The sequence below is a fragment of the Euleptes europaea genome, chromosome 1, assembly GCF_029931775.1.
Source record: "Euleptes europaea isolate rEulEur1 chromosome 1, rEulEur1.hap1, whole genome shotgun sequence".
In the NCBI taxonomy this organism is placed as follows: domain Eukaryota; kingdom Metazoa; phylum Chordata; class Lepidosauria; order Squamata; family Sphaerodactylidae; genus Euleptes; species Euleptes europaea.
Window position 1 is genome coordinate 120374026 of NC_079312.1, and position 20187 is coordinate 120394212.

The 20187-nt window shown below is 41.5% G+C and overlaps 1 protein-coding gene across 1 annotated transcript in view; it reads right to left on the reverse strand.

Moving 5' to 3' along the window:
• Positions 1–20187, reverse strand: part of LOC130486391 (protoheme IX farnesyltransferase, mitochondrial) — a 131739-nt gene that overhangs the window by 106249 nt on the left and 5303 nt on the right. The window contains exon 3 of the mRNA XM_056859658.1: positions 9815–9939. Within this exon, the coding sequence (XP_056715636.1) occupies positions 9815–9939 (125 nt within the window). The remainder of the gene's footprint in view (positions 1–9814; positions 9940–20187) is intronic.

Genomic DNA, 20187 nt, shown 5'->3' on the forward strand with positions numbered 1-20187 from the left:
AAGTGGACATGCCACAATTTACTCTGGCCTGAAGCATCCTGCCGAAAACCTAGTGAAAGTATTCTTATGAGAAAGAAGAGCTAAAAATTATCACCAACATGCAACTTTTATTTCTAAGACAAAGTAAGCTTCACATGTTCAGCAAACCCAAATTTCTACCCTAAGAGCACCAAATTACACAAACAGAATGGTTACATTTTATGCCACACATTTTGAAAATTAACCAAATGTGTACGTTTTATCCGATTGGCTTAACTATTTACTTTACTGGAAAGATTTTAAATTATAGGTATCAAAGAAACATACAAGGCATGGAAAAAGCAATCAGGCTGAGAAAATGTAGGAACTGTCAAAGTACTGCATTCGGACTGTAATTGGAAATGACCATCTTTATACCATTTAGAAGAGGCTGCAATCCTAAAAACACTTTCCTGGGAGTAAGGTGACTGAATAAAATGGGACATACATCTGACCAGACCTACTTCAGATCGCTCCAAAGTTCTTGTATGCCTTCAAAACAAGCACATGTGCAATCCTAAACAATTGTCAATTGAACGGCTTAGAAGGGTGTAACTCTTCTTAGGATTGCTCTGATAAAGTACACAGTTGAATAGGGCAGACACATCATTTCTGACTTTTTTTGCAATTATTATTTGCAATTATTGTAGTTAATCACTGTAGTTGGGAAAAACATTTCTTTTCAAATAGTTCTGAAAAAGAAATCACTCCCCAGAATTTTTTTCACTCCCACACTATGTAATAAACAGTGGACCCTACTTTCTGTAGCTGCTAAAGTATCTTGTAAAATACCACTTTAGGGGAAATGTATGCAATTTAAAAAAATAAAAAAATACTTGAAATCAAGTCAATTTGGTTATCGCTCTGAAATATTTTGAAGCTGAAATGGACTATGACAGGTCTGTCAGTAACATCAACAAAAATCTGGACAGTAATAAGAAACTAAACTGAGTAGAGAAGTTAAACAGAAGACAGATATTTTGCCTGTGGTACTTCAAGAATTTATAACTTATGGTACACTTATAAACACACACCCATTTGCATGGGTAGTAAAATAGAGCACTCCTAGACAAATGTAAAATAGAACAAGTTAGATAAAAATAATATTTGTAAAATGTGTAGTCAAACAGAAAACTGATACTATAAACGCTGTTTTGTCCAATATAATTTTCACTCTGAAACTGTGGACCCCGTCATTAACACGATACCCATTTCAATATTAAATCTGAATACTGTCTTGTTATACAACAGACATTGACTGAATCTGACACAGTTAAATCTGCTATTTAAATTCTACATCTTAGAAAACAAAATCTTGCGCTTTAATAGGTAAGTGTATTTTGGAAGGTAGGGCTAGTAGAGACTACACAGACAGATAAATCTTATTAACTACTGCGTTTTCTCTTTGTCTGATGCTATCTCTGCTTTTCTTCACTGCAGCCCTTTAAGATGGTCTTTGTTCTTCCAACCATCAATGCTTCTTGGGGAGTGGGGGGAGAGATCTGGCACTGCATCTAAAGGAGGCACCCACAACTGATGTTTTCCTGGAGATCAATCATAAAGGTAAACTGTTTCCTCTGTCCCAAACTTCCCAAAAATATTTTTAGAAGTTCGGCAAATTGACAACATGCTATAGTTTCCCACAGCCTCAAAATACATCTGGGGAGAGTACAGTTTAACCATGGTCATAAACCAAATTAAGGATATATCCACGGCAAAACCAACAGGATATTTTTTGAGAATGGCTTGCAACAAAGATTTGGTTCACAAACGACCTTTTCTAGCTCATAAGTCATTAACTAGCGTGAGCAAGTAACATGAGAGTCAGTAGCTTACAAATTTCAGCTGTAGCAATGTTACAGAGCTTCAGAGATTATCAAGTTGTTGCAGCTGAGGTCTAATAGCTACTGACTAATACCTTACATTCCTTATGAGTAAACAACACCCCCTAAATGAAGAAAAGGACACTCCAAGAAGCCCTGACATAATGGAAAGCTGTCAAAGGTTACATCAAGTCTGTTACTATTCAATGCATATCATATCATCATAATATCATCAATATATCTACTTCTTAACATGGCCAAATCTGTGGATCCTTAAATCCATAGACTGGAGCCAAATTTTTCTGCAAACTTGAGAAAAGCCCATGGTTTGCAGAGAAATTTGAAGGCAGGAGGGCAGATAAAGTTAGACTGAATGGCAGGAGGGAAGAAGAGAAGGAAGCAGGAAAAGGGGAGCAGTTACAGGAGTTTTTGGGGAAGGGAAAGAGGAAATCGTGGGAGAGGGGAAATGAGATGCCCTCCTCAACCCCTTGTGGGCCCCCTGCTTGTGTTGTATATTTACTGATCTTGGTGACTTTTGAATTCAGAGATGAATAAAATCAACTGGGAAAACGATCCCAGGACAAGAATAATGGAATAACTGTGGTCTACAGCATCCTACAGATGCCATAAAAATACAGCCTCACCTTACACGAAAACTTGCTTTTTACATTCTAGACTCATAGGTAATATTATTAAACTACATAGAAATAGTGATTGCTGCAAACTTAGAAAATATAAATGATATAATTAACTACAGAAAAACTGGGGTGTAGTGAAGAAAGATGGTTCAGTACAGAGACGGTTAAGATCTGAAACCTTGAATTTAAAGAGGCATTTGAAAAATGGTAAGAAGAGGCCATAAAATCAGGCAATTTCCATTGGAACCTTCTATTAGCTACTAGGCAGAAATCAAAATAATATGTATTTATTTTTTTCTAATTGATTAAGGCTGGCATTGTGATGTTTTGTGAGCAACCTTTATTACTTCTCTTCTTACATAAACAAAAGTAAGTTTGATAAGAGATGCTCTGTTATAAGTAAGAGCACATGCATAGATTCATACAAGTACACACTTTGCAGGCATAATACCCTGGCTTCCAGCCTAATGCATAAGTTTGCTCTGGGCTACAATCTTTTAAAATACCTCAGCAGCAAGTTCACAGAGCTAATTTTTGTACAAATCTAGAAGTATATTTTTGCTTGCAGATATATGCTACACTGACTGAGCAATATTGAACAACACTGTCGATGTAAACAATTATAAACTCTAACGTGGTCCCACTTTATGCTCCAGTTGATAGGTAATGTACTAGGAAAGCCTCCATCAGGTGCCATGTCAGTTTAAGCGATAGTTTTGTTGTTCAAAGCTCTTTATAAAAATGATCAGTGGGGAATCAGGGCCTATACATGTGGAACACTGCATACAAAAGTTCTCAATTAATTAAACATGGGTTTTTATCTGAAGGGTAGGGCCATTTTTTGGCAGAAAACTCCCGTCAGAATTGTCTGCCACCACCTACCCCAAATTGACTATAACCATGAACGCTCAAATACTGGCTTTAAAATGAAGAGGAATTAAACTAGGAGCCACAGGATTCTACCAGGATCTAGGACCCACATGAAGCTTAAATGTTATTCGAGCTTTGTACATAAATAAGGAATGAATGAAGGCATCTCAAAAGGAGAGTAGTTTATAATCTATGCTGGCTACTTCTGCAGCTATGTCTTTATCCTTATCAGTCCATTTATTTATTTTTTAGAAAACTGATACCCTGCCTTAGTATTATAAATAAGCAAGATGGCTTACTTCAGCAAAATAAAAAAAAATTAAGCATTAAAAAACCCTATTGTATATGCTTTTAAAGTTATGCACTAAAAAGTAATAAGTAGTATCCTAAAATTCTGCCACTAATGAGATTCAGTGCGTGGCCTTGTTGCAGTCACTCTCTCTCTTTGTCGAAGAAGAAGAAGAAGAGTTGGGTTTGTATATGCTGACTTTCTCTACCACTTAAGGAAGAATCAAACCGGCTTAAAATCACCCCTTCCCCTCCTCACAACAGCCATCCTGTGAGGTAGGTGGGGCTGAGAGAGTGTGACTAGCCTAAAGTCACCCAGCTGGCTTCATGGGTGGGAGTGGGGAAACAAATCCAGTGCACCAGATTAGTGTCTGCCGCTCATGTGGAGGAGTGGGGAATCAAACCTGGTTCTCCAGATCAGAGTCCACCGCTCCAAACCACCGCTCTTAACTGCTATATCATGCTGGTTCTCCTGTTAAGCAGCATAAGAGACAAGATGCAACCCTGATTTGCCACAAAGGTCAAGGGGCAGAACAGTCTCCCAGTACCATTTTCTGGAAACTTCTCTAGCAGGAATAACTGAAGCCATTGCAAAACAGTCTCTCTCAATTCCATCCAAGGAAGACAGTCCGGAAGAATATAATAATGATATTAATAATTGATGATAATTGATAAGCCTAAAACCCACCGAGAGGTCCAGGAGAATGCACTCCACCTGCTAGCTCCCAGCAAGGGGCAGCCACAGCAGGGTAACCAAGCCAGTTTCTGTTCCATGAGCAGGTCAGAAAGCAGCCAGAAAGGGGTCCAAAGAACATGTCAGATCCAGAAACACCTAGTATTTCTAAAAAGAGGAAAAGATCCCCCTCCCTCTTTGATTTCCATATGCTCCATGTTTACCACTGGACATGCTCACAACCTGAGATGTTCTCCTAACAATGGCACCCACTAATTTATAACATTCTTTCAGAGATCCTGTATCAAGTTTCAGCCACAGGTCAAATAATTTATGTTTCAGAAAGATGATCTTTGCATTTAAAATTTATTGTTCTTTTGGAGGTTAGGTCTCTAAGTGCTCATCATTTTTACTGCTCATGAAATATACCCTCGCTGGCTGAGCAATTCTGCCTCAATATTGAGGATTTGTTCAGGCTCACTCGATCGAACAGAGTTGCAATTATGAATCAACTGGCTAGCCGTAACTTATGATCTACACAGTAACCACTAATGAAAGCTGCCAAGCAGTTAAAATATCAAAGAAGCATATATCAGAACATTTTGAGCGCAAAGATAGACTTCCAGTGTTGCACTTCCCATATATTTATTATGTACTGTAAATTACATCATCGGCTGTCTCCTGCACTGACAGCCTTATATGCCTGAGCTTAAACACCGGGTTTTAATAACAACCACTTGACAATCTTTTGATCATCAGGGGAAGATGAAAGGAAGTGCTGCCTGCTGCAGGCCCTCTGCTCAGTCAAAACAAAGGAAACTTCAGAGAGAGACAGAGACAGAGATGCATCAGGTGTTAATCTCAAATGAGCTACACAGAAGTTGAGCAGATTGGATCCCCGTTCTCTGCTCATTTCAAAGTTCCAAGCAACGAAAGTGATCTGCTGCAGACACAAAAAAGCATGCACACGTACACACTCTCTTTCTATGGTCATTTATGCAGGGTCACTTTAACCTCCTTTATTCCCCATTTCAGCCAGGATCAAAGTAACCCGGGTTGGGGGAAACGGTTTGCATTGGCTGGAATGATCAGGGACGAAACTATGTGCTAATGGAGGCATGAATACAGAAAAGCAGTCTCCCAAGTTCAAATCAAGTCCCACCCCTTTAAATGCTGCTCTGTAATTGGCTGACTTCGCAGTACTCACCCTGAGAGAAGATTTCCTTCCCCCCAGACCCAACTGCAGCAAAAACAACAACAACAACACACATTTTAAGAACAAAACAAAAAACAAAAAAATGGAACAATCTGAAAGAAGGGGGGGGAATCCAAGCCTTGTTTTTTTTTTGTTTTTTTTTAAAAAGCATTTCTACTGCTCAGAAAGAGCTCTGGGGTAGCAGGAAGCAGGAAGCACTTGAATCCCTGCCTCTTTACACACTGCTTCGTGATTAGCTGTGAGAGATGCCAATCTTCTGTGCTTCCCCTGTTTGGTTACCTGCATGCTGCCTTGAAGACGGGTTTGGAAAAGGGTGGGGCGAAGCTCAACCTGAGAACAGAGTATGCATGCTCTGTGACTCCAGAATGAGCCAGGAAGAACGGTTAAATTCGGGCCAGAAGAGGAATAGGAAAAGCCGGGTTTGTTTTGCGTTGAAACAGCGTTGAACCTCCAAGGAATGAGATAATGTGCATACTGAAAAATTTGATCCTGGCTGAAACAGGAAATAAAGGAGGGTAAAGCGACCATGCATAAATGACCTAAGAATTAGGGTAAATTACTGAGAATAAGTAAGTGTCAGCTTGAAGGATTCATCTCAGCTAAACTGATCCAGTATTCAGTTGCTGGTGATCACTCAAACCTTGCTCGAAAATCACACTGCTTGGGGGGAGGAGGAGGAACGGCACTTTTTCAGAAGGGGTAGTGAGCCGATCAACTTCCCCCTAATTAATGCAATGTGATAACATAAGATCATAAGAAAAGCCATTCTGGTTCAGACCACAGTCCATCAAGCCCAGCAGTGTTCACACAGTGGCCAACCAGGGGCCTCAAGGAAGTCCACAAACAAGATGACTACAGCAGCATTGTCCTGCCTGTGTTCCACAGCACCTATATCATAGGACCCCCAGTTTCTTAGATGGTTTCAGTTGGCATTCTTCCCTCATCCTGAAGCAGCTTGTCTTCTCTTCTGTCTCGGATCACAGTCCCATGCACTCTACTCTTCAGGATAAGGCAGCCTATGTTCTTCTTTTCACCCTTTGTTTCCTCTGTGATTCCCCAACCACCCCAATCAAGCAACAATGAAGGGTAGCACTGCTAGGTTTAATACATTAATGTATTGCAATGTTGTTTCATGATTTTGCTTTCCCTTCACTTTCTAGCCTTGTTCTTATTTCTTTCTTTCTTTCTTTTTCAGATTCTTTCCTTCTTGTCTTTCTCTCATCTTTCTGGTTTTTCCTTCCTAATTGGACTGCTGTGCTAAGTCAGGACCCAGGTATACACCAGGCTGTTTGACCTCGAAATAGTTTCCCCCAGTGACACTACACACGAAAAGGACCGTTTGCACATTGAGGACCTAACATGTATACAGAATCGGGTAACAATATCATCTCCCCTTCCTTCAAAACCCACCTTTTTCACAAACTCTTGAACAACCCTTTAATTCCCCTTCCCTCCTGAAACTGAGCCTAAACCTAGGTAAATGGAATGAACACATGTTTCCCCTTATATATCCCCCGCAAGCTGGCAGCATGCTGGCATAAACACATTTTGAAAAGAAAGACCTGTCAGCACAATGGCAATATTGGTATTACTCTCCTGATCAGAACACATACCTGTCAATATGATTATCTCACTGTTACACAGAAACCCAAACAATTGCAGTATACAGTTATATTATAAAACCCTAAGAGATTTGAAGGCTTGCTCCTTCCCCATTGCCCCCTCCTTCTTCCCTCCATAAACTCTAAGCCAGACACTAGAAAGAGAGATCCAGAGATTATGGATTATTGCCAAATATTTCCAATATTCATCTTTTTTATAGTAGCATTAACAAAAAAAAAGCCCTTTATTGGATTAATATCTGAATGCACATCTCTATGAAATTTAGTTGTTTCAGATCAACTCTACCCCCTCATTTTACCCCACATGCACTCAGAAGCATTAATAACAAATCCTTTTGATTTGTTCTTTTCCTGCGTGAACATGTTTTCTTTAATTTTCTACTGAAGGTTTTATATGTGCTATATAAGATATGCAATTCCATCTGCTTCCTTTTCAAGGTACTATCAGTCAAAGCCAACCATCGCTATTTATCTTGTTGCTACTAAATTCAAACCATTTTAAACATCCTGCTTTCATCTTTACAACTTTATCCCACTTTTGAACCATCTCACAGTTTCAGAAGGAGGGACTTGACTTCTAAGAGGTGTATAAAATTTAACATTTCAATGTTGAGCACTGTGTTGTAAACATCACCACATGCTTTAGTGCCATAAATTAAAGGTTAAGATCTGTGAACTCTAATAAGTGACATTCTTTCTGAATAAACATTTGACACTATGCTACAAAAACCTTGATTTTCAGATTTCACAAGGAGATCAAAAAACAGGCTAATGAGTCTAAAATGGGTATTTAAATTAATATGTTGATTAACATCAAGGAAAAGAGAAAGTTTAGCCTCTGGGAAACAGCTCAAAGGAATTTTTTTCACGTATTTATTTAATTTTTCAATTGGGGAGGCACATCTCCAAAACAAAAATGGGATTTCTTTCCCACTTTATCCCAAGGGCACAAGAGAAAACTGCAATATTTACTATATTACATATATATACACACAACCATATTCACCTCTTGCAGAGCTAATAGCTAGGGTTGCCAGGTCCCTCTTCGCCACTGGTGGGAGGTTTTTGTGGCGAAGTCTGAGGAGGGCGGGGTTTGGGGAGGGGAGGGACTTCAATGCCATAGAGTCCAATTGTCAAAGTGGCCATTTTCTCCAGGTGAATGGATCTCCATCGGCTGGAGATCAGTTGTAATAACAGGAGATCTCCAGCCACTACCTGGAGGTTGGCAACCCTACTAACAGCCTTTTATTCCAGCATTTGTGGAAATGTCTCCTTTTATACTGGTTGCATCCCATGAACACTTGCTCCAGGCAAACTATCTCCAGCAAAACCACCACCACTTCACATGGAGCCTGCAACCTTGCAAATGCTAGTGTTACTCTGCATGTAGTGAGGCACTGGCAGGAGTCTCCCTGTGGTTACCCATGGCCATCACACAAAAGCAATCACCACTAACCACCTTAATAACACCTTGGATTGTACTTGCAAACAAATAGGCAGCCAGTAAGCAGGCTTGTTAATTTGTGATTTTATGCCACGTTTCCAAAAGGAGAAGTGGCTCATCCTGTACGACCTTTCAGCTCTCTACAAAACCTGCTTAAGTCAATGGATGATGGCACATATTGTGATCACAATGTATAGTGAAAAACATAAAAGGAAAAAGTTTACTCAAACATAAGATCATAGCCGATTTGAGACCTGACTGGGAGACCAGATCACTCTAACCAACACACAGTTCAATCCTTATCAAAAGCATACTTTGTGGAATCAATAGCACTGTTAGAATTACATTTGAACCCTGTATTTACTCATTATTGCAAACATTGTATGCTAGATATTCATATTTGATTTACAGAAGTACAGACTGACCCAAAGGTCTTCTATAACCTAAGTCAGGGGTGTCAAACTCATTTGTAATGAGGACTGGATATGGCATAAATGTCACTTGGTTGGGCCAGGCCATGCCTTGCCAGCCCAGATCAGGACTGGAGGGGGTGGCTGCCTTGGCTGGCTCGTGGGCTGGATAAGAGCTTGCAAGACGCTGAATCTGGCCTGCGGGCCTCATATTTGACAGCCCTGACCTAAGTATTTTTTTTGTTTGTTTAAAATATTTAAAAGCTCAACACTCTCCACAGCAGATGGGACTGAAGTTAGGTAACATTTTAAAAACAACAAAAAACAAAACAACATTTTAACAAAAGCCACTATAACAGTTCGCCATTAAAATACCACATTGCTGGTCCCCATGGCTTCCCAAAAGGACTTCTAAAAAGTTCCACCTTACAGCCTCTCCTGAAAGACATCAACAGAAATCTTTCAGACAGTCAGGGAGAATGTTCAATAAAGTGGGTGTACAAACAGTCTGGGCCCTAGTGCCAGAGATAATAATAATAAGCGGCTACTGTAATCACCTAAATTAATAGACAGGTAATAAGGAAAGGTAGTGCTTCAGGATCGTGGGCCCCGGACCATGAACATCTTTAAAGGTAAACACTAGTAACCTGAACTGAACCTGGAAACCTATCAGCAGCCAATGGAGAGATCATAAAATCAGAGTAATATAACATTTCAATATATAACATTTCAAATATAACATTTCCTGACACTAGATGAGCTGCAGCATTTATTCATGGCACTGAGCTGTGAGAGCAAGCTAAAGCACCCACCTGGTTGATGGAATTAGCAGCGCACGATGCGAGACCCGTTCCAAGGGAGGCAAGCAGGAAACACGTTAGGTCAAACGGCACGGGTGCCATTGCAAATCCAGCTGAGGCAGTACTTACAACCAAGGCTGAAACACAAATGTAACACTTTAGCACCAACATGTTGACCAAACATATCATTTCTAGTTGTGTAGCTGTAACCACTGAACATCAGGCCATGCTAGTAAAACTAAAACTTTTTATGGACACAGCTCTGGTTATCCTGCTCTATGATAACTATTCTGGAATGGTAGGAAATCTTTCATTGCTGCACTGCTGCAAGGATGGATTTGGACCCCCATCCCAAAAAAATTAGGTTCACAATTTAAGATTGCAACTGGATCAATACCTTCAGACGGAACCAAAGGTTTTCGTTCATGGTGCACAGCACCTTTAGCAAGATTTGGCAGGTGAGCCACCTATGACCCTTACTTAAGAGAAGTAATCTGGCTATGGTCATCTATGCTACAATAGCATCTGAGTGAGATTACTGCAATGCAGTAAGAGTGTAACACTTTTTAGGTGGGGCCCAGTCTTAGCTACACTAGTTACTTATATAGATCGATCTGCTTGAATTTCCCAAGACTGGACTTCTTCTATCACTGTTCCCATTCATAAGGGCGACGAACTGACCCAACTAAACGTACATCAATAAATGCTTGATGTTACAGGGAAGCTTTACACCAGACATCTCTTTCTTAAGTTAGAGGCATGGGTGGATGGAAATGACATGTTAGCATCAGAACAAATCAGTTTTAGGCCAATCACTGTTTTGCTACAACACCTTATCAATAAATATTTGAATGGTCTATTTTGGCAATTGTAAGGTAAAGGTAAAGGTCCCCTGTGTAAGCACCGGGTCATTCCTGACCCATGGGGTGACGTCACATCCCGAAGTTTCTAGGCAGACTTTGTTTGCGGGGTGGTTTGCCAGTGCCTTCCCCAGTCATCTTCCCTTTACCCCCAGCAAGCTGGGTCCTCATTTTACTGACCTCGGAAGGATGGAAGGCTGAGTCAACCTCGAGCTGGCTACCTGAAACCGACTTCCGTTGGGATCGAACTCAGGTCGTGAGCAGAGTTTGGACTGCAGTACTGCAGCTTACCACTCTGCGCCACGGGGCTCTTACTTGGCAATTGTAGGTAACTTCTGTTGACTAAATCTGCAATTGATTCTACACTGAGCCATTATCTGTGAAAGAAAGTAATGAAACTGAATACAGATAGGCGGTTGTTAGATCACATTGTAGGTCTTTACATTAACACTGCTTTAAAGGTCAGATTTGGGGTCCATGGTCAGCTGTCTAACTCAGAATTTCAAAAGGAGTCCTTTTTACTTTTCTTTTTAAATGAATTGCTGTATTTTGAGTTTTTTCTCTTCTTGTTTTTCTGTTTTTGTTTCTTTCATTAAAGATTGAGCAAGGCTGTCAAAGATAGGACATTTTGGTGGACTTTGATTCATAGGGTTCACACAACAAGAAAGTTAGAGATCCTCAGGGCTAATGCACCCGAGAAATATGCCTTTCGCCCCAAGGTGTCCAATTTGTGGCCCTCTTTATCCATTGAGGAGGAGTGTGTTCCAGATATATATCTGGAAGGAAGCACTTCTGTGACCATGGAGTTTGCCTTAGGATGCTGGAACATAAATTCACACCCCTCCTTCCTGATCCTGTACATATTTTCCATCTTTTAAAATGATGGTTGACTGGATACCGGTCTTGCCTATATCCCCTCTGCTATATCCCTGATGCCCTTAGTCAGTGGGAGAGCAATCGGGCCTGAATTGGGCATATATGACACATTCATGATCAGATCTGAGGCCTTCGGATCTGTTACAGCATAATCAATTTGTAAGGGTTTTGTCATATGTATTAACTGCTCAGAATATAACTTTAAGACCTTGGTAGATGAGACTGGTGAAGAATCACCCACGGCATCATCTGGCAAAAGCATGGATGCATAGTCTAGCACTTCAGATTCTTGCCCTGTGTCCTGCTCTTCCTCTGACAGGATTCGTGAGGTTGCTGCATTGCTCAGAGCCCTCTATGTCCCTTGGTGAACTGGTGGGTTTTGAGATCGAGATGGCTGTGCTCGTCCTTGGAGGAGCGACAGGGGATTCTCTGGCTGCATCCACGGAGGCATAAACATACCATAGAACTGCAGTGCCCATTGTTGGATTTGGCTTCTGTCCTACTGCAGGTAAATAATGTAGGGAGGCTTTTCATGGTATTTAAACCCTGCCAATCTAGAGATTGGCACTTCAAAGTGATCACCCTAAGAGATGCTGGTCTATCAGTGCAGGGTGAAGGCATCCTGGGTTGTTTGTGCTGGTTCCTCTCTAAAGTGGAGGAGCCCAGCCCCATAAAGGTGATACCGGAGACCGGCATCGAGGGGAATCCTCTCGACATCAAGACGGTGATGGGGTCACGAATGGTCAGAGAGGTTGTGCGTTCACTCAGTTCCGACCCATCATGTTGAGGCGAACCTGGAGATTGGCACCAAGAAGATGAACCTCAGTGTTGAGGCAGCGTTTTCGACTGCTCTTGAGAGAATGCAGATCCTCTCTGATGAGGCATCGAGGATCAGCCTCGGGGGGGGGGAGTTTTCCCCTTGGTGACTTCTCCTTCTGAGTGGCTTCAGCCGCCTTGTACTTAACACTTTTTCTTGGCTTTTTAAACAGCGGGCTCAGAGGCCACCCTTTGGACCCTGGCAGTTGAATTAGATGGGGTTTTGGAGGTAGCAGCTGGCGTAGAATCCACTGAAGAGGTGCTTGGTTTGTTTTGCTGTTTTTTTGGCTGGTGTGTCAATTGCCCTCAGCAGTCCCTCCCACAGGACTGTCTTCAGGTGCAAAGCCCTCTCTTGTCTTGCTTTGGGGGTGAACAGCTTACAAGCTGAGCAGTTCTCCAAAACATGTCCTCGCGCCAAGCAAAAAAGACACTGGTTGCGGTCGTTGTTTTGTGACATCTTTGTGCCACATTTGAACACTTTTTGAATGACGCCATCTTCTTTTTCTAAATGTTCTTTTTCTTTAAGAAATAGTGACACTGACAGAGCTCAAAGCTAACCCCCCCCCCCATGGTAGCAAGAAGAGAATGGAGGGAGGAGCGCTCCTTCATATGACCCATGGAGCGAGAAACAGGCCCTGCTCCCAGCTTGCGTGTGGGGGGGGGGAGGAGAGGAGAGCGCTCCAAAAGTGCTGAAGCTTCTAGAAGCTTGGAAATCTGCTCCTGTGGCTGGTCTGCATCTGCACAGTCCCCATGCAGGACTGCACTGAAGACACAACTATGAAAACTAAAGTTACACTTTTTGGCAAAACACCTCATGTTTTTAAATGGGCAATGGATGGGAAGACATTAGAACAGGTGTTGATGTCTGGAAGTCTCTCCCCATAAGCACCCCTTTTTCTGTACACATGTACAGTAGGCCCTGGAATGGTAGAGCAGTTGGGATTAAAACATCCAGACATAAAAAGGTAAAAACCGGATGATATCAGGAAATGTTCTTCTAGGATATTCTCAGGTGAACAGGTTTGTGTAAAGGACTGACTGGTTTATTGCCTACAATTATTTTCCTGTTTGACCTTGCTATTTTTGCTAGTTTCATTCCCCACTGTGTCTCTTATTAGAAACAATAATCCCCCCCCATTTTCAAAAAGTTATTTTCTCCCTCATACTTTCAGAGCGCTATTTCAAATTGGTACCATGGTATACACTAGAAAGATCCCAATTAATTAGTTAAGTTGGGTCTGACACAAGTTGGTTCTAACATGTGTAAAGGATGCTTCTCATATTAAACTCCCCTCCATGGACCCCTCCTTTGGGCAACTGTGTTATAAGTATTTAGTATAATACTTGTTATAAGTATTTAGGGTTTGCATTCCACCCATTGGGCTCCTGGGCAGTCCATATTGATTATGCCAAACAGAAAGTAGAAAAGGCTGTTTGGAATTCTTACATATTATAGAACTAGAGGCGGCTGTCGTGTCCCCCCAGCTCTGGAAATTTTTAAGAGAAACTTTTTCCTCAGTTACTATATGGAGCAGCATTTCGGATGCCTGAAAATTTCTACCCGTTAGAACTGGTTCAAAATAAATTTGCCCAGTTATTGTTTACAGCTCCTCTTTCAACAGCTTCAGCTAGGATTAGAATTGAGTTATCACTGCAACTCAATAACGGTTCTGGCCTATAAAACGACCATTAATTGTTAGTTTAAAATTATTTGTTGTGAATCCTAAAGTTTTTTAGCACTGTCATATGGAGATGAAATCTAACCCATGCCAGTTTTGTACCGAATTTAGTTGCTAAACTGGGATTCTCCAAAGAATATGGGAAGGACCCTGCCTCCTATGATGCTAAACTGGTAATAAAACAAAGATTATTAGTTGTGCGTTCAAAAAGATAATGGCTGTTTAGGTACCTTGAGAACAGTTTCTTTTTATAAGCACTTTTCTCCCCTGCCCTTGATTCTCCCAACTTATTTTACTGATCTAATGACCTCTGATCTTAGAGGTTTTTACTAAAGTACAATTGGATATTTGACCATTAGCAGTACTAGAAGGTCAATATAATGGGATTCCTTATAATGAAAGAGTTTGTTCTTGTGACTATAGTCCAGTGATGGCGAACCTTTTAGAGACCGAGTGCCCAAACTGCAACCCAAAGCCCACTTATTTATAGCAAAGTGCCAACACGACAATTTATTTCAGTGGGGTACAATGCTGTTGAGTCTGCCCTCCAAAGCATCCATTTTCTCCGGGGCTAACTGATCTCTGCAGTCTGGAGATGAGCTGTAATTCCGGGAGGGGGGGGGTCACCAGGTCCCACCTGGAGGCTGGCATCCCTACTCTCAGGTGCTCAGACCCCGAAAGCGTTGCAGGTCTGGAAGGGGACCCCGGGCTTGGATCTGCCTATCCAACTGCGGGTCAGCGCGGCTCCCGGGAGGCTGGCAACCCTCGGCGCCTCCCCTCCCGGCCGCCTGCCATCCCTGTTCCCTTGCCCGAGGTGAGAGGGGGGCATCAGGGGTGGCTCCCCCTCGCCCCTCCATCGAATCCTCATTAAAGCGCCATTACACGCCGGAGCAAGGTGGCCCTGGTGGGGCTAATCCCATTAGGCAGCCTGAGAATGCCGACGGCTCCCAGCACGGCTCCACTCCAGCTGTGGCAGGCCCATTGTCCGCCCCTCGGCCCCCGCCACCCGGGGGGGGGCTAATTCCTTACGTGATGGCTGGGGGGGCTGCACGCAATGAAGCATAAAGGCGCCATTCAGGGCTGGCCATTGGGGCGCCTCTGGGGGCCGCTAAGCAGCCCAGTCCAGCCCGTTGGGGCGCACACAAAGGCCAGCCCAAGGCCAGCGCGCTCCACTCGCATGCCGTAACGATCTCAGGCAAACTCTGTGCTGGGGCGACGGCACGCGTGCCCACAGAGAGGGCTCTGAGTGCCCCCTCTGGCACGCATGCCATAGGTTTGCCACCACTGTTATAGTCATACTGAGTATAATACTACAGTGTTACAGTTAATACTACAGTGGCCTAGGTATGTTCCAGAATTTGAAAGGCTTCGTGGACCCACTTTATCTCAATTTTAGATCAGATCAGGCTAAACTAATACCATTCTTGGCTGATAAAGACAAATTAAATACTTTTAGAATGACAAGGTTTATTGCAACTGTTATGAAAGGCAAAAAATGGGTCCTAATATGACTTGATTTAGATTAATGGTACCACTCTAGGTCATTCGATATTTTACAAGTGATATTCAGTATTCAATATCTGTAACAAGTTGATACTAGATTGATAATTTTTGTTAAATCTGCAATATGTTATTAGTCTGTTTAAAAATTGGTATTATTAAATTTTACTATGAGGAGGAGGAGGAGTTGCTTTTTGTATGCCGACATTCTCTACCACTTAAGAGAGATACAAATCGGCTTACAATCACCTTCCCTTCCCCTCCCCACAACAGACACCTTGTGAAGTAGGTGGGGCTGAGAGAGCTCAAAGAGAGCTGTGACCTGCCCAAGGTCACCCAGCTGGCTTCATGTGTAGCAGTGGGGAAACCAACCTGGTTCATCAGATTAGCGTCCACTACTCATGTGAACGAGCGGGGAATCAAACCTGGTTCTCCAGATTAGAGTCCACTGCTCCTAACCACTGCTCTTAACCACTACACGTAGTATTGCATTATATGATTAAGGTATATATGTATTTTATTTGTTATTATTTGCTGTTCTGAAATTGTACTATTTGTTACAGTTTCTGAGCTAATGCAATAAAACATATGTATTTGAAACTTGAAAAACTGCTAACTCGCACATAAGCCTACCCCATCAGCAGGATGCTCGAGGCTCTGCTCTGTGCACCCTTACCTGCAGAGTAAAGGTAGATGAGCACCTGAGACAGGCTGTTTTTAGTGGCCATACCTCAACTGTAGAATTACTTTCCCACATTGATTTGCCTGGCACTGAGCCTGTTTAGGCATTAGAGAAAAAATTTTCCCTTCTTCTGGATGTTTTCTTTTTATATCTCCCTTGCCTTTATTTACTGCTGCTATTTGAAAATGTTCTAATTAATTTGTATCTACTCTAGCTTTCATGCTTGGTTCATAACTGCTTGGACAGTGTTACTTTTATGATACAGTAAAAGCTTTGTTACGCAGTACCTGATTGCCCAGAATGCTCAATTAACGGTCATTGCCCAAAGCGCAAGCTCTTCCACCTCAGCCACCGTACCCCTGTATCTCAAGGCACATACACAGCACTCTCTAATTGGTCAACCAGGCTTCTGACAACTAGTGCTGCCAGTGAACATCCTTCTTGGGTGCTTTGTTCCCTATCACTCAATCTGCTGGGAGCCAGCTCTGCTGGAGGGCTCCCACTTGTTTGCCTGCTGCATAGAAAGGCTCTGTGGCTTCAGGGTAAGAGCCCTGCCAGGCATAGGGTTGTCACCATGGCGTGCCCAATGGAATGGCGTTTGGTTGCTACAGATCAGTCTGTAAGATGCAGAGCAGAGCAATGATTAATTTCCTCATTTGCTTAACTGGCAATCCCTCTTCTCTACGAGTGCCAGATGATAAAAGATTTTACCGTATCTGTATGTTACTCTGTTCTTTGTATGTTCGTATCCATCTCAAGAGCATCAACAAAAAAGGATATGTAAAACAGGAATTCGCAAATATAAGAATCAAACAAAATTCCAGATGAAATGAGAAGTCAACCGGAGTACAAAAAGGGAAATACACATTTTCACAGCTATGTATTTTGCTCCTTTTCTATTTGATTTTGTTATCCCGCTAGTAAATTGGTGGAAAAACTTACACTCTTTGGCATCAATCCTATACCTTTCCTCCATGTGCTTCTCCCAGGTGCTACAAAAGCAGTTCAGGTCAGTCCTCCTTTGCCAGATGCCGTTCCTCTCTTACTAGGCACTTTGCAGCTCATTACAAGACAATGATCTAGTAAAAGCAGAAGTGCCTATGATCGGAGGAAGTGATCTCCATGGTAGAGGACAGACTCCATAGCGCCTGAAGAGAAGTGTGCACCAATGAATAGTATGGGATCCAAGCCACTGTACTCTTGGCTATAGTTCAAGCCAAATTATAACGTGTGCTGAGGTAGAAAAGTTCCCCTCAAATACAAATCTGTTTGTAAGGGCAGAAAGCATTGCCTTGGATTTCAACTAAAGCTTCTCCAAGATCTTCTGTTGAGCATGATTTTCCCACCTCCCCACTTTTGTGGGAGCCTAACATACCCGCTGAAATCCTGTTCCTGCCCATGTCCCATAGAAACAGAATGGGAGGCTCATTTCAGTTAAGTAGGAAAATCACACTGCAATTCCTTGCACCCTCAGAGTGCTAGTCTGGGTCCAACCAACTATGTAACACCCACAGGCTGAAAACACACGTTCGTGTGAGATGGAATGTTTCATCTGAGCAGATTCGCTCCCCTCCTTCTGCGTACAGAACTCATACCAGCCCTGCTCCTTTACGAAGCTCCCCCCCCCCAATTTGAAGCAACAAGTCAAATAAATCAAATCAAATCAAATCAATCAACTAAACTTTAAATGTAAGATACTGAAAATATTTTTTTATAAATTTGAAAACACCTAACAATAATTAGTTCTAATGTTGTTTGTATCTGGGGGGGGTTTTTTCGTTTTTCTACCTCACAACCAACTCTGTGGTGAGGTAAATGTTCTCCAGGTCATCAGGAAGGGCTGCATTTATTTATTTATTTGATTCATACCCCAGCTTTCTCCCTAGGGGACCCAAAGGGGCTTACATCCTTCTCTTTCCCTCCACGTTATCCTCACAACAACCCTGTAAGGTAGGTTAGGTCCCAAAGTCACCCAGCAAGAATCAGTGGTACAAGTGGGGATTTAAACCTGGGTCTCCCAGACGCTAGTACAACTATACCACACAGAGCAGGCATCCCTTGATTTATGTTCTCTTATTTTTTTAAAAAAACATCTCATGGGGGTATACAGTAATACATTATACGGACAGCAGTTAAGCAACCCAGTAGTTAAAAACAGTGCACTTCTGGCACTGATTTGCACCATAGGTGCTTCTTGGTTTACAGAAAGAAATAGAAGTGGTATAAGTGGCTATACTTTGGGAACATGGTTTAGTAATGTGCAGATGGCAATATCCTAAAAGGGCAAAGTTGTGGAGCTTCTTCTCTATGCATTCTTCTAGAAAAAAGAAAAGAAAAAAGTGTAACCAGGGAATGAAATTCACCCTGAGGAGGTCATCAGGATTGCTGGACTTCCATTAGCAATAGCAAATGACTTCTTACACATTCTTCAAGAAGTTTTAATTAAACTTATCACAGAGAATAGTTAAAACTCATTTATTATAACAGAACACCAGCTCATTTACAGAAGGGAGAAGGAGGAGCAGTGCGTATAACACTATCAGTACAAGGACCCTCAAGGAACTTCTAACACACTGTGACCACAGTTCCAATTAAAGCCTTCATTGATTTCTCCAGATTAATTTCAACAAATCACTTCTTTGTGATTTATCAAGGTGTCATTAAAAGCAGTTGTAGACCATTCTCATTTACCCAACTGGAACAGAGATGTTCTCTGTGTCTACCCCCAGTGTTTCACATTCGTATAAGAAGTTATTCCTGTCAAAAGTACCGTCGAAGCTTTGGCTGAAGTACTCTGTCAGTAAACATTTGTCAGACTCAGATCTAGGAACTTCATTCATGCCTTTGCATCTTCTAGACTTGAATTTTGCAAAGGTTTCAGCAGAGGACTTTCTTTGAGGATTTTTCAGTGATTAGTCTTTGGACACTAAAATGCAACTGAGATTACGTGATTTCTAACATCTGAATTTCACAAAATAAGTTTGGGGCGGATTTTCTCCCAACTTCTGGAACTCATGTATCCAGGAATCCTAATCCTAAGTAAGAACATTATCTTGAGGAAATTCAAGATGCATCTTTAGACATGTTTTAAATGGTGGAAAATAGACAGGGGTTTTATAGTTACATGTTTTCAAAATACTGTTAACATCCTAAACTCAGAAGGTGGAAGAAACTGAACAGCATGTTTAATCCCTGAACAATTTCACTTTTCTTTTTCACACAAAACCATACTGCTTCTTCCATAAGAATATCTAGGGTTTATGTAGGTTCTTTGCTATGTTCTATAAATGGTATGGTCCTTTCCAGTGAACTTTAAAAATGTTTATGTAATTTGCTAATCTCAATCTAATGTATGACCTTTCAACAGCCTTAATATAATAGAAAGCCGTTTTCAAATATTAATTTTTAAACAGTTACAACAATTTTTGCAGGAACTTTTGAAAGCAACTTCATTGCTGCCATTCTAAAGCAATGGCAGACACAAAGAAAAGGCATATTTTTGCTTAAAACTGGATGGCAATTTGATCATATTACTGCAAGTTTTATGATATCCCCAAGGAAAGCTAGCATTCTTCTACAGCACTTCCATCAATGTTTCTCTCGTTACATTCTCACACTGGTTCATTGAAATACTAAATATAAGCGTAATGTTAGTGGTAGAAGACTCACCAATGTGTTTACTTAGTAAACTTAGATTTGTTTGGAGTAGTTTATATGTACATTTCATTAGAGGTTACAGCGTGAACATTAAAAGGAGGCCACGCTCTGAAAGCATTCTTGCATTTAACTGACATTTGTTTCAAATTACTGTTAACAGTTCTTACAGAAACTAAAAAGCAATCCCCAAAATAAAGCAGATTGTGATATACTATGTTTATCACTGACTATGGAGGAAGAACTAGTGCAGTTACTATTTGGTTCTCTTTCTAACAAAAAATAATAATTCAGTACGACACAAAGTGCAGTGCCTAT